General features: G+C 42.2%; 1 protein-coding gene across 1 annotated transcript in view; it reads left to right on the forward strand.

Moving 5' to 3' along the window:
- BACE2 (beta-secretase 2) overlaps positions 1 to 10,925 on the forward strand; it is a 50,243-nt gene extending 39,318 nt beyond the window's left edge. The window contains exons 8-9 of the mRNA XM_085040469.1: positions 97 to 265; positions 5,075 to 10,925. Coding sequence (XP_084896595.1) covers positions 97 to 265; positions 5,075 to 5,328 — 423 coding nt within the window. The 3' untranslated portion in view covers positions 5,329 to 10,925. The remainder of the gene's footprint in view (positions 1 to 96; positions 266 to 5,074) is intronic.
- Positions 10,926 to 13,193: the final 2,268 nt, after the last annotated feature.

Raw genomic sequence — 13,193 nt, forward strand, 5'->3', positions numbered from 1 at the left:
AAAAATGAAAATGTCTGAACTTCTACCTGCTGTGTGATGTTGCTTTTTACTCTCTGGCTTCTTATTTTTAATTTTTTTAAATTTTCTTTTTAACAGCTTTATATTCAACCCATCCTGGTGATAGGAGATAATTTGCAGTGCTACAGATTTGGCATCTCCTCCTCCACGAATGCCCTGGTCATTGGTGCCACAGTCATGGAAGGATTTTATGTCATCTTTGACAGAGCCCAGAGGAGAGTGGGCTTTGCAGTCAGTCCCTGTGCAGGTGAGAAACACCTTTTATTTTCTTTGAGTGAGAAATTGCTGAGGATTTGAGTGAGGGAACTCAGAGAAACACCTCTGCCACTTCTCTGGTGGGGAAAAGTGTGGTTGTTCTGTGGTGTGAAGGGTGTGTTTTAAAGAAATTCCAAGCTATTCCCATTTCTAAGGAAAAAGAAAAAAATAAAAAAGAATCAAAACTGTATTGCAACATCTTTTGGCATGAAGTGAAGCTGCCTTGGCTCTGGGATTCTGTGCTGGGTTCTTCTCTCTCACAGAGATCCTGTTCCTGAGACATCTGTCTGTGTGTGCAGTTTCCCCAACAGTTACATCAGATGAGTCCCTGTTTTTAATGCAGCTTCATTTTGGGCTGTACCTGCTCTCAGTTGAGGAGATGAGGAGATGTGAAAGAGCTCATAATTTTTGGCTGATTTTACTGTGCTGGGTAACTTGCATGATTTCTCTTTTCTCACCAAGGATAGCTAAAACCAAAAGTTTTGGGATTTCCTCCCCTTGTTGCTCAGGCATTGCTTTGGCATCACAAGAACATCCAGGTGGGAGAGGAGGGGAAGGATGTGCATCCATGTGCAGGTCTCTGTCCCAAACAGGAGTGGTTTATGCCCTGAAAAACATTGTCTCACCTGAGGTTTGCATGAGAAAAAGACTAAAACTGACAGAGACTCTGTCTTAGAGAGGGTAAAGGTAGTTAGGACTGGAGTGCTTAATGCAAGCAGGTAATAGAGGGGAAACAGAGATGCTGGGTGGCTGAGTTGTAGCTCTAGGGCAGTTTTGGAGTGGTTTTTTGTTTGGGTTTTTTTTTTAATCTCTGCATTAAGGGGCTCAGACTTGTCAGCTTTGGGCTTGCTCCTAAAGAAAATCTGAATATTGATAAGAGTTGCTTAATGGACACCTCTGTGAGGTGCCATGCACTGATTAAAGACACTTTTTGAATGCATCTGGCAGGAGAGTGTAACTGGACAAATTCTGCAGGCCAGGTTTTCCTTCTTTCATCCTTCCTGGTGCCTCCTGACCACAGCTGGAGCAGATATGGAGCTCCCATCCCTGCCCCCTGTGGCCATCAGTGGAGGGAGGAGGGGACATCTGACAGAACATACTGACCACAGGTGGTCAGCAGGGGACACAGCCAGCTGCTGTGCACAAGAACTGCTCTGACAGCCTTTCTTTGTTGGGAAAAATAATCGGGGAAAAATAATAACACCTTGATGTTAATATTGCTACCCACAAGCACAGTGTGACCACTCCACGTCGTTCTGGCAGAGAGGAAGGACTGAGCTTGCTGAAAAGAAATGCCTTTGGAATTCCCATGGGTTTGGACATGTGATTACACCCAGCTGGTGCTCCAAGACGTTTCCTCCTGGTCTCTTTGACCACGTTTTGCGCCTGAGTCTAACCAGGCATCACGGGGACTTCTCTTCCTGAGGAATCAGCTGAGACAAGATACACAGAGTTGTCAGATTCCACTCACATGGGGCAGATGACATTTCTCTGGATGTGCCAGTTAGGCTGAGTTTCACTTCCTCACAGCTTGTGGTTTCCATATTTAACGTTGCTTTCATCAGAGAGCCGCGGCTGCGAGTGCTGAGCGTCAGTGCAGGATGAGGGATTTAGCTGCCTAACTGGCTTCCCATGGAGGCCAGCCATGCCCTCCATAGCAACTGTGTTAATCTCATTTATTTGCAGCCTTTTAGTCTCTTTAGTGGGCATAAATTAAACTGAATTGCTCGTGGCTTGAAGCTTCAGAAGCAGAGAAATGTTCAAGGCTGTTTGGTGTGGCGTCGCAATGACCTTTGCTTCCTCAGTGTGAAGATTAAATTAAATCCCTGTTTCTATAAGGTGTTAAAAGCCTTCATTTCACTGAACTTCCAGGTTACTTTTGAGGCTTGGCTAGAGATGAGAACTGGCTTACCCCACAGATTCCTTGGAGCATTTTCATTCTCCAGGATGTACCAAGAATGAGCAAAGTGAGATAGATGGCTGCGGGAAGCTATTCCATTCTAGCAGGAAATGTGCCTTTTCCTCATGATGTGAAACCTTTTAAGATTTATTCAGGCAAATAATGTCAAGTTGCCTGTTGATGCATGTTTCCAGTATGACTAGGAAAGGTTTTTGGATCAAGTTTTTGGATCCTCTCTCCTTCTTGCCAGAGGATGTTCAGATCAGCGAGTTGATTTTAGTGAAACAAGCTGGAAATGTTCACAGCCAGGTTGGACAGGGCTTTGAACAGCCTGGTCTAATGGAACATTCCCTGCCTGTGGCAGGAGGCTAAAACTAGAGAATCTTTAGGGTCAGTTCCAGCCCAAACAAAGGAACAAAACAAGGGAAAAAAAATAGCCTTACAGGAGAAAAACTGGGGTTTTGATAGGTCCTAAATGGAATGCAAGCCAAGGTAGGTGAAAGTGAAATTACACAACAAAGAGCAGCATCCACCAGGGATATTCAGGAATGTTGGACATGAGTTTTTTCTTCCCCAGGAGGGTGGTACAGCACTGAAACTGGATCCCCATCCTCAGGGTTTTACAGGGCCTGGATAGATAAATCTGCAGCAAAACTGATCTGTTGATCCTGACAGTCCTGGTCTGAGTAAGATCCTGTACTAGGTGACTTCCAGAGGCACCTTCCAAGCTGTACTTTACAATTTTATGATAAATTTAGTCTCATTCCAGGTTTACTTCCTTTGCAAATCCCCCCAAGTTGAGCTAGTGTGTGTTGAGTTGTACACAAATGTTAGAAAATAACACTTTTCTAGAGGTGCCTTTTTTGTCCTGTAATCATCAGCAATGAAGAAAATCTCATTTATTCAAGGTCATAAAAGTGCTGTGGGTAGGTACCACCAGATATTCTAAAATAATACACCAAAATACTCCAATTCAGTTAATGTGTAATATGCTGAGTGTGTGCCACTGTTTATGTTAAGGGCTTCTTTGAGAGGAAATTTGCCTAAATTGTTCAATTTCTCTGGGGGTAGAAGAGTGTGAGGGAAAACTTTTTTTTCCTTTTGGAGGGGAGAAAGCAGAGGCTGTGCTGCTATCAAGCATTCTCAAAATGCAATTTAAAATGTCAGCCACTATGGCAACAGTTTTGTGTTGTCTTCTTTAATAGAGTAATTATTGTGCTCGTGCCAAATAATGAGTAATTAGAGACTGTTTATTTTCAAAGCTATTTCCAAGGTGGAAAATTGTACTGCTTTTATTTTCCCCCCAACTTTTTCAAAATACTACTAAGTATTTCACATTCAAATGTGGTTGAGTTTGGTGCTGCTGCAAAACTTTGAGAGAGACAAATAAATGGTGTGAGGAGGTGAAACGTCCAGAAGAAATAATTGCACAGCAGATAAAGTGCAATCCTGGGATTCTGGAGAAAAGGGATTTCTGCCACAGACCTTGTAGGCAGTGTTTTACCATCTAATGTGTAAAACATCACCAGGAGTGGGTGTTTGGTTATTCACCAGAGTCAGGGTCCTCGTGGGTGCAGCCTTGGGTTCCCCCAGTTTGCTCTCACGGAGTATTCCTGCCAAAGGAGTCTTCCCACACTTAGGGGTGGAGAAGGGGTTGGCTCAGATGAGTGATTCTACAGAAAATTCCTTGTTTGGGCATTTTTTTTGTTGTGAAGGTTGGGTTTATATCTGATCTGTGAGGGTGCAGGATTGTCCCTTTCAACACCAGCCCACAATTAAGTTCAATTAAGTCTAACAAAACCTAAGTCTTAAAATTATACAAGGTCTTACGAGGCCAGGGACTGAATGGCAACTAAAATCTATGCAGACAAAGCAACCAACCTGTTCTGCATTTTTTTTTGTCCACAAAGAACCTCAAAGTCCACCTTCCTGCCTTTGCAAAATCCAGGCTCCCTTCTTCCTTCCAAGGGGTGTTTTATGGTAATCTCTTTAAACCTGGTTTCAGCAGTCATGACTAAGATATGTGAAAATAAGAGATACAGTTTTTAGTAAATGGGATCATTTCCAATCGGGCAAGAGTGTGCCTGTGTGTAAAATGTGGGAGAAATCGAGCAGGACAGTTAAAATCGAGGCCTTTATATAAAAATGCTTGGATTTGTCTGGGAAGTGTCTGAGTAGAGAAGCAAATTCTGCTTCTTGCTTTACATTTGTCATCATTTTCTGAGCTGCCTGGTGAGTTCTCCCTGCCCAGCACCATTGCTCCTTGATGTCACACTCCTCACTCCTGACACTGACCTTCCTCTCCTCCATTCCCCTTCTCCTGCCTCACCTCCCCTTCCTTCTGGATTTTCACCCACAAAAGTATCTGTTCTCCTTTCCATGCTGCACCTCATTTTTAGGATAAAGTCCTTTAAAATGTCTGTGAAGCTGATGAACCTGCATGCTGCTCCCTAAGAAGATAGCAAACACTGAAAGTGAAAGAATCATCTGAGATGCTTTTCCAGTTGTTGGAAATGCCAGAAACAAACAAAAACCTACCTCAGCCCTGCCCTATACCAGGGCATTTAAATATCCTGTAGGATATTTAAATGGACATTTCTGAAGGGTTTAGTGCAGAGAGAATGAAATGATCCAGTGTTTTGGGCTTTGACTGAAATGTCTGTTCTCTCCTAGACAGCCTGTGGAGTTCTGGGAGAGCCATGGTCTCCTTATGCTTCAGAGTCCCTTTTTATAGCAGGGATTATTGCGTTTTTTAATGGGATTCTTGCATTTTTATTGCAGTGAGAAATGCAGTAACACCTAAATGAGCCAAGGTGTGTGATGTGAGAAGGAAAGGGACACCCAGGTATTTTTTAAAGTGGTGTCTGCAGACCTAACCCTTCTCTCTCCCTCCCTCCCCAGAAGTCGATGGCTCTCCCGTGTCGGAGATCGACGGCCCTTTCACCACGGCAGACGTGGCCAGCAACTGCGTTTCCAGCGTGTCTTTCCACGAGCCAGTGCTGTGGATCGCCTCCTACGCCCTGATGAGCCTGTGTGGGGTCATCCTGCTGGTGCTGCTGGTGCTGCTGCTCATCCCTCCGCGCTGCCAGCACCGCTACACCGACAACGACGTCGTCAACGACGAGTCCTCCCTGGTGCGCCACCGCTGGAAGTGAGAGGCTGCAGCCCCCAAATTCGGACTCCAAACAGGACCAAGGGCAAAGAACTGTGCCCAGGGGAAGAAGACAAGGCCTCCTCAGTCCTTTCTGCGAGTTGCTGGTGGAGATCCCACCAAATGCCCTGCGTCGTGACTTTTATAGCTTTATTTTCTAACGCCGGTTCTGAACCAAAGCACTGTTAGCCACCTCTGAAGTGCTACGGTACTGGATTTGCTACTGCAGTACAGTGAGCCTTTATGCTCTCCACAGTACCTTCTTTAAAAAAAAAAAATTAAAAAGTTTAAAAAAAAAAGATTAAAACCACACCGTGATGTTCTTCCACTGTCTGAACAAAATTGTCCATATCTCTTTCACAAAAAAAGGAGCTGTCAGTATTTTCTAACTAATCGAGCCCTGACTGTAGAAAAAGAGAAAAAAAAATTAATAATCTTTCTTATTAATTGCATTAAATGAATACTGCTTTCTGTTTACATCAGTTTATTTTGAAACTGTGCTTACAGTGTGGGGGAGGGAGAAAAGTCAGACTTAAGCAGCAGAGAAAAAGCAAGTGAGATCAAGAAGAATTGCTGGTTTGTGGTTTCTTTTCCTCAAGATCACTGCTGCCACTTGAGAGGGTCACCCTCCCTGAGAGTTGTAACAAAATAGTCCAAGGTGGTAAAAACTGGGAAACAAACTTGTTCAGCCTTAGAGTAAAACAAGACTACCTCTCTTAAATTACAAGGATTGCTGCCACTGGTGAGTGTGTGGATTAGAACTGGTCTTGAAGCACAAAGATGCTCCATACAACCAAATGGAACTGCTTGGCTTTGAAATTTTTTTGGATTTTATAAAAATTAATACTTCATGACTTTCCATTTTGGTACACAAAAAAAAAAAAGAAAGAAAAAAAAACCCTTTCCGTTTCCTCCCTCATGTGGGGTTTGTTGGGGTTTTTTTGAGTTGAGTTTGACTGATACTTAGAAAAGGCTGATCTGCTTATGTATGGACAGAGAAGAAAGCAAGGTCTGTGTTCTGCTGTATTTGCAGTGTAACAAAAAAGGAATCAACAGAATAAGACAACTTTTTTTTTGTTTGTTTGTTTTAATTTGCCTGAGCTCAGCAACCTAGAAATTCAAGGGAGAAAAATCTTTCTGGACAGGCTGTGAAGTGCAAGTCTTTATGCTGGCTTGTTTTTCAGCTTGAGCAGCAGTCAGAGGTATTCAGTTTGCCTTCACCACTGTGCCAATCAAATGAAAAGTCTGTGTGTCCTGCCTGGCTGAAAACAAACACAGGGTGGGACTGGAAACAACAGTGGGAGAGAGCAGGGCACAGTTTATTTCACCAGGATTCCATTCTGCAAGTGCAGATGTAATGCTGAGGTCAGAACGAGGTGTTTTCTTGGCAGGTAGGACAATTTTTCTTTTCTTTTCTCTAGCTGCAGGACCTCCATGGCTTCTCTGTAATGCTGGCCTAATTGTTTGGATTGAAAAGAGAAACAATTCAAGGTTGAGGTCTTTTTCTTTTTAATATAAATTTTTAAAAAGTGAATTATTTCTTTGCATTTTGATAGCAGAGCAGTTTGCATATCTGTATGGGAAATGAGGGAGGGGGAAAAAAAGGAAGCTTAGCTCTGAATTTCCCAATCCCTTGCCTAGACAATGTTCTGCCCAAAATCCCTTCATACAGCTCTGATTCACACTGCCTCTGCATCTGACTCTGCACGGAATAAGGAAAGATTTTCTTTTAATTTTTTTTTCAGGAACGGTGAATTTGCAGAGGTGAACGTCATGTGTGAGAAAATAAAACACTGTGGGTTTTTTTTTTAACTGACTTGTGTCTTTCACGTCATAACTGGAAGTGCCTGTGGTTTTCCTTTTTAATTCTTGCACTTTCAGATTGCTTGACTCAGCAGAGTGAAATAATTAATGCTGTGATCCAATGTCTGAAAATGATTTCTCGTGGAATTTGGAGTTGGAAACAGGAGGGAATTTTGAGTTTGTCTCCTTCTTCCTCTGCCTCTTAGTTTTAAAGAGGAGAAAAATTGTGAATTACATTAAATAAGCCATAGAGCTTAGCTGTTTTCTCAGTGTTCTATTTTCCATATCTCTTTCTTAATGTCTTTTAATCATAATTTTGAGTTCCACCTCATCCCCCTGGGTTTGGTCTTACACACAACAAGTACCTTCAGAGTTGTGTTCCTTCTTTTTCTACAGTATGGCAATAGAAGTTATGCTTCTGTCACTTGTTTCAAACAGAAACACAGCATGGATTTTGGATGGATTTAAACAATAAACCCTCTTTCAATTCAGAAAGTAAAACCAACTTGTACGCTCTTAAAAAGTCATCACTGCTCCCCTCATCCCAGAACCTCCTATCTCCTCACCACAGAGAGTTTTAGGAAGGAATTTTTGGGAAAAGGTTCTGTGCAGGCTTTTTAATGACAACTGAGATTTCTTCTGAGTTGGTGAACAAAGTCTTCTTAGTGCTCTGGATTTCATATAAAAGATTTAAGTGTTACTCTTCCCCTTTGAATGTTGCTGGTCAAGATATTTCAAGAGAAACACTTGAATCAGAGGAGCAATAACCAAGTGGCACAAATGAAATACTTACATATTCTTGAGTTTCCCTGGCATTCCTCCCCACTAAAAATGTGGCTTAAAGTAAAAATGCTGTGAGTGACACCTGCGAGCAGCACGAACTTCATCTGGGCTTGTAAATTGATACTTACACTGGCAGATATTCAGGTGAGCATTGCTTTGTTGCTCTGGCAACAAGGAGAGCAATAGAAACCCTTGAGGGTTCATTCTCAGCCTGCAACACATTAAGAAAAATAATGCTCTTGAGCAGTTTTGTATGGAAGATGAAACACAGTGATAGACTACACTATAACCAAGTGGAGTCACTTGGTAACTCGTAGTGATCTCTTTTCCTGATGTATTTAAAAATAATATCTATGTGGTGAGATATTTTATGCTCCTGTTAACCAACTTCAGATAGAAGAATAAACCACACCAAAAAAAAAAAGAAAAAAAAAGGAGGGGAAGTGGCATGAAGAAAAAACAGCGTTGAGAAAACAAATAGAGGAAAATATCCTCTTCTTGCACACATACCAATATTTGTTGCTGACCCAGCCCTCCTCTGATGTGAGTGCAACACCAAATCCACAGGAGGGTCAGAAAGCTGTGTTTCCCTGGCTGCAGCCTTGCAGGTAATTTGATCCCATCGGTGCAGCCGGCAGGGAACTGAGGGGTTGTGCTTTGAGTTGGAGCAGTTCAACCTCAGCCCAGCCCTGGGAATAACTTAATTCTCTCCTGCTGCCTTTGCAAGTTTTAGAAATATTATCGTGGCCTTTTGGGCTCAGTTTAAATGCTGAGGGAATAGATGAAGCATTTTAATAAGCCTTTTGTTCAGGTGCTGTAAAAGTTAGGTAGAGGGGATTGTTCTGTTTTTAAGGTGAGGGATTGTGTTTAGGATGTGCATGTTGGATCAACCTAAATGCAATGTATTGAAGGGTTTTGGTATCTCTTGTGCTCAACAACTGTTAAGTTTTTATCAGCTAAAGTCAACCTGTGAGTAACCTGCCCAGTTCCTTGTTGTGTGTTAGCTGGCTTTATTTCACTGAAGGATGAGCCATTTGTCTGCCAACCTTTTCCTTTTAAATATTAAAAAGCTTGTGAGAGTTGCTTAACACAGCACATTTCCAGAAAAAGAAAGAGAGGTCCTCAAATTTTCCAGCATTACAAAATGATGGTGCTGCTGGGAGTTTCCTTGAATTTCTGTAGGGGTTTCCAGGGGTTTCCAGGCTGGTTGGTTGTCATATCCTCATCTCAGACACAAATATAAATATCAATATGAGCTGTTTAATGAAGGGTGTTGGGATCATGACCTGTGAAGGTGCAAGTAAAGGAAATTATGGAAAGAAAAATAAATAAGCTACCTTTAGCTTCATTGAAAATTGCAAGAGCACAACAGATTGATCCTTTTCAGAAAAAGCTGTACTTTTTACCAAGACATTAGTTCCTGTCAAACTTGACTCTCTGATTGAGAAATTGTTCATTTCTGGCTGCTGAAGTTCTTGCTGCTGTTCAGAGAAGTGAAGGGAGGTTGGTAATGGGATACAAGCAATCTTCTGAGCAGTTAGATTTGCTGGCTTTTGATGCCTAATTAGATGTTAATCCGGGTTTGGGAGTAATCCAGCATGCTGGTTAAATTAAAAAAAAAAATCTATTTTAATATAGTTGCTGTCCCTCTAATCCACTGGTTGTAAATCTGATTTTTCTGATTTTCTTCTGGACCATTCACACCCTCTCCTGTAAAACAGAAGTTCCTAAAAGCTAAAGACCTTCATTTTCCAAATTCAGTCTTCCAACAAAAGACACTTTTTTTTTTTGTTTACCATTCACAGACCTGTTTTAAAGCAGTTACTAACACTTAAGAAAATAACTCTAGGTTGAAAATACTTGCAGTGCCACTGGGAGAAGAATTACCCCAAAACTTTACCTGTGCCAATTCTCCCTGAATTTTTCTGTGTGCCAAGAATTCCTTTGTGTATTTGACTGCATTCCCTGGATTTCTTTCACTTCCCACTTGGAAATACTCCCTGGCCCTGTATATTCTTTTTCTCTGTCCTTGGGAAATACAGGGGTGGGGAGGAGAACCTCAAGGAGCTGTTTCTTAAACAGGTGACAACTCCTTCTGTGACACTTTTTGTCCTAACACCAACTCCAGCTGAGCAGCTCAGTTTGCACTGATTTTACAGCAATGTATTCATTTTACAGCAATGTATATTTAGACAAAACACTTCAATAAACGACCTTTTCATGACAATCCTCTCATCCCATCCCCCTTGGACGAGGGAAATTTTCACAGGGGCTAGTCAGACCTGCCAACACATATTCCTGTGTTTTCAGACAGGGATTATAGAGCTGAACGTTTAAATGGCTGTGTTTGCAACATGGTTGTCCTTTGGAAAATTCTGTGGTGAAAATAGGGAGTTGAGAATGTTGAAGAGGTAATAAAAAGTCAGCTAACAATTTCTTGATAGCACAAAGGTGTGGATTACTGCAATATGTGCTGGAAAAATACTGCTTTGGTAGCCAAAACTCTCTATGTGTGCATAAACTATACAAAGTTCAGTGTTTAAGACTTACCTGAAACAGGCAGTTCACATTTTTTATTGTGAATTTTATATGGAGATGCAGAGATCTTTTACAGCATTTAACACTACATTAACTGTTATTTGATAGTTATTTAGGAAGTGTGGAAAGGATTTCATCTTTAAGAACATTATTCCAACTCAGAGAGGCATTTCTTCACCTGGTTTTATTTTTGGTTGGTTTTTGGGTTTTGTGTCAGTTTTTTCTTTATTATTATACACTGTTTTTAACGTTGACTGAAAAGAAAATGGGATCAAAACTTTGGAAAAAGGGGTATAGTCCTTCGAATTCAATCTTCAGGTTATGCTAGGATCTCTATCCCACTTACTGTCAAGCCTCATTACTCAATTTTCCAAAAATTGATACTTTGTACTTTCAGGTCTTGCCATTTCCAGATAAACACCATGTAAAAAAATCAAATTTTATGCTGCGTAAAATAAATGATTAATTCTTTCAACCTACTCCGTGTGTCTTTTTAAATCCTCTTAAGATGAACTTCAAAGCTGATAAATTATATCCACCCAAATTCTTTCTGTGGCTCTCAGTTCTAACTTCTGGCTGTAGCTCTGTGAGGAAAGCAGAGCTGCTTTAGATCCATCTGAACCTGGCAGGAGGAGGAGGAGGCAAGTTTAGCTCCAGGGGGATTTTTCCTGCTTATTCCCGAGTAACAGATGTTCCTTCCTGCTTTTCATTTGAGTGTGGGGCAGAATCGGGCAGAGAAAGCATGGAGCTGGGAAGGTGGAGCTGCTGTGGTTTGGGGTGGATTGGGGTCATGCCTTGGGCTGCAGATGGGGAGGGACACAAATCCCTAGCCCTGGCCCTGCTGTCCCTGTCCCTCTCCCTGTCCCTCTCCCTGCTGTTCCTGTCCCTGGTGTCCCTGTCCCTCTCCCTGTCCCTCTCCCTGCTGTTCCTGTCCCTGGTGTCCCTGTCCCTCTCCCTGCTGTTCCTGTCCCTGGTGTCCCTGTCCCTCTCCCTGCTCTCCCTCTCCCTGTCCCTGCTCTCCCTGTCCCTGTCCCATCCCTGTCCTTGTCCCTGCTGTACCATCCCTGTCCCTGTCCCATACCTCTCCCTGTCCCTGCCCCTGCTGTCCCTCTTCCTGTCCTTGTCCCTATCCCTGCTGTCCCTATCCCTGCTGTCCCATCCCTGTCCCTCTCCCTGTCCCTGCTGTCCCTGTCGCTGTCCCCAAGGCAGAGCCGCCCTGCCCTGCGCGCTTTCCCCGCCAGGTGGAGCCCGAGCGGCGTTTGCAAACTGATCTCTCAGCAATTTCTGTTTCTTGCCCGAATTTCCATTAAAAGTTCTTTCATTTACTTTTTTGAATACGCGATCTCAAAGGGTCTTCTGATCGCTTATCGTATTCCTCTTCCCTCCACCTACACACCTCTTTGAAAAGTCCATTATCTTTAAGCCCTGAGCTTTTTAAATGTAGCACAGTGTATTGTGTATGTTGTAAATTTAGGGCATTGGTTGAGTAAGACAAACTGGCACCAACTGTTTAATACTTTTTCCTTCAAAGCTGGCAGGTTCTGCTTATTTCTGTCCTGATATTCAGTGGAGCCTCTCCCTTACTGTCCCAGGGTGCCCAGAGAAGCTGTGGCTGCCCCTGGATCCCTGGCAGTGTCCAAGGCCAGGCTGGACACTGGGGCTTGGAGCAGCCTGGGACAGTGCAAGGTGTCCCTGCCATGGGTGGGTGTGGAATTGGATGATCTTTAAGGTCCCTTCCAACCCAAACCATTCCATGATTCCATTATTACACAGCTCTGCTCACAGGGCCGTTCTACAACTTCTCATTCTTTTTCTTGTGCTTAAACTTCTCTTATGCTTCGAAATTACCACCACCTTCAGAGCATCCTCCAGACCTCAGGCTCATTGAATTCAAAACTGTACAACTGTTTATTCACACTTCCCTTGCTCATCTTTCCCAGTGAAAACTGGCTTTAGACAAAACAGCTTTTAAGTTTGTGTGGGAAACAGAAAAGTAAGAATTTATTGCAAGAATATTGCTTTTTTGTGATAATGACAGTGAAGCATAGACAAATATGTGAGGGCTGCCAATTCAAGTGCTCAGTGTAATTTTTCAGCACAAGGTGTAATTCTGATGACCACTTAAACAGTAAACATTAACTATTCTTCCCTTTCTCCACCAAAACAAACTCTTTAAAAATAAATGGCTTGGGGTTTCTGTGGTTTCTTTTTTCTGTTATGTTTTGTTTTCCTTCTAGAGGCTGACAAGTACCACTTTCCTATACCTTGACTTTGACTCATCATTTGTTTGTCCAGGAAATTCAATAGCATTCCCCAAGAAACACAGGTTATTGTGAAGAATACAAGGATCTGTGCTGCCAGTACCAACACAAATATTAGAGTATTGTATTTTAATAGCTGTTAGCTGGAGAAGACTGCTTTCCACGAATAAACAAGGTATTGTGATTCTTCAAAATCTTTCTTTTCATGCACCCAGAATTGTTATAAAGTACTATGAGCAGGAATACTATTTATTTTCCTGTGAGTGCTTTTTAGTTGTAAATTTAACACTTCTTTCAGCTTTCTGTATTCTCACTGTATGAGATTTTTTTTTTTATTATTGTTGGACATCTTGAACATTCTCTAGGCTGGTCATTTATACTGATTTTTAACTGCTGATGTATTTTTAACTGCTGTGTCCATCTTCTATCTGGATGAAGTGCAATTAAATACATTTTCCATGTGTTTCTCTGGATTAACAAAGCC

The sequence above is a fragment of the Lichenostomus cassidix genome, chromosome 1 (genome assembly GCF_008360975.1).
Source record: "Lichenostomus cassidix isolate B80296 chromosome 1, HeHo_3.0, whole genome shotgun sequence".
Taxonomy (NCBI): Eukaryota; Metazoa; Chordata; class Aves; order Passeriformes; family Meliphagidae; genus Lichenostomus; species Lichenostomus cassidix.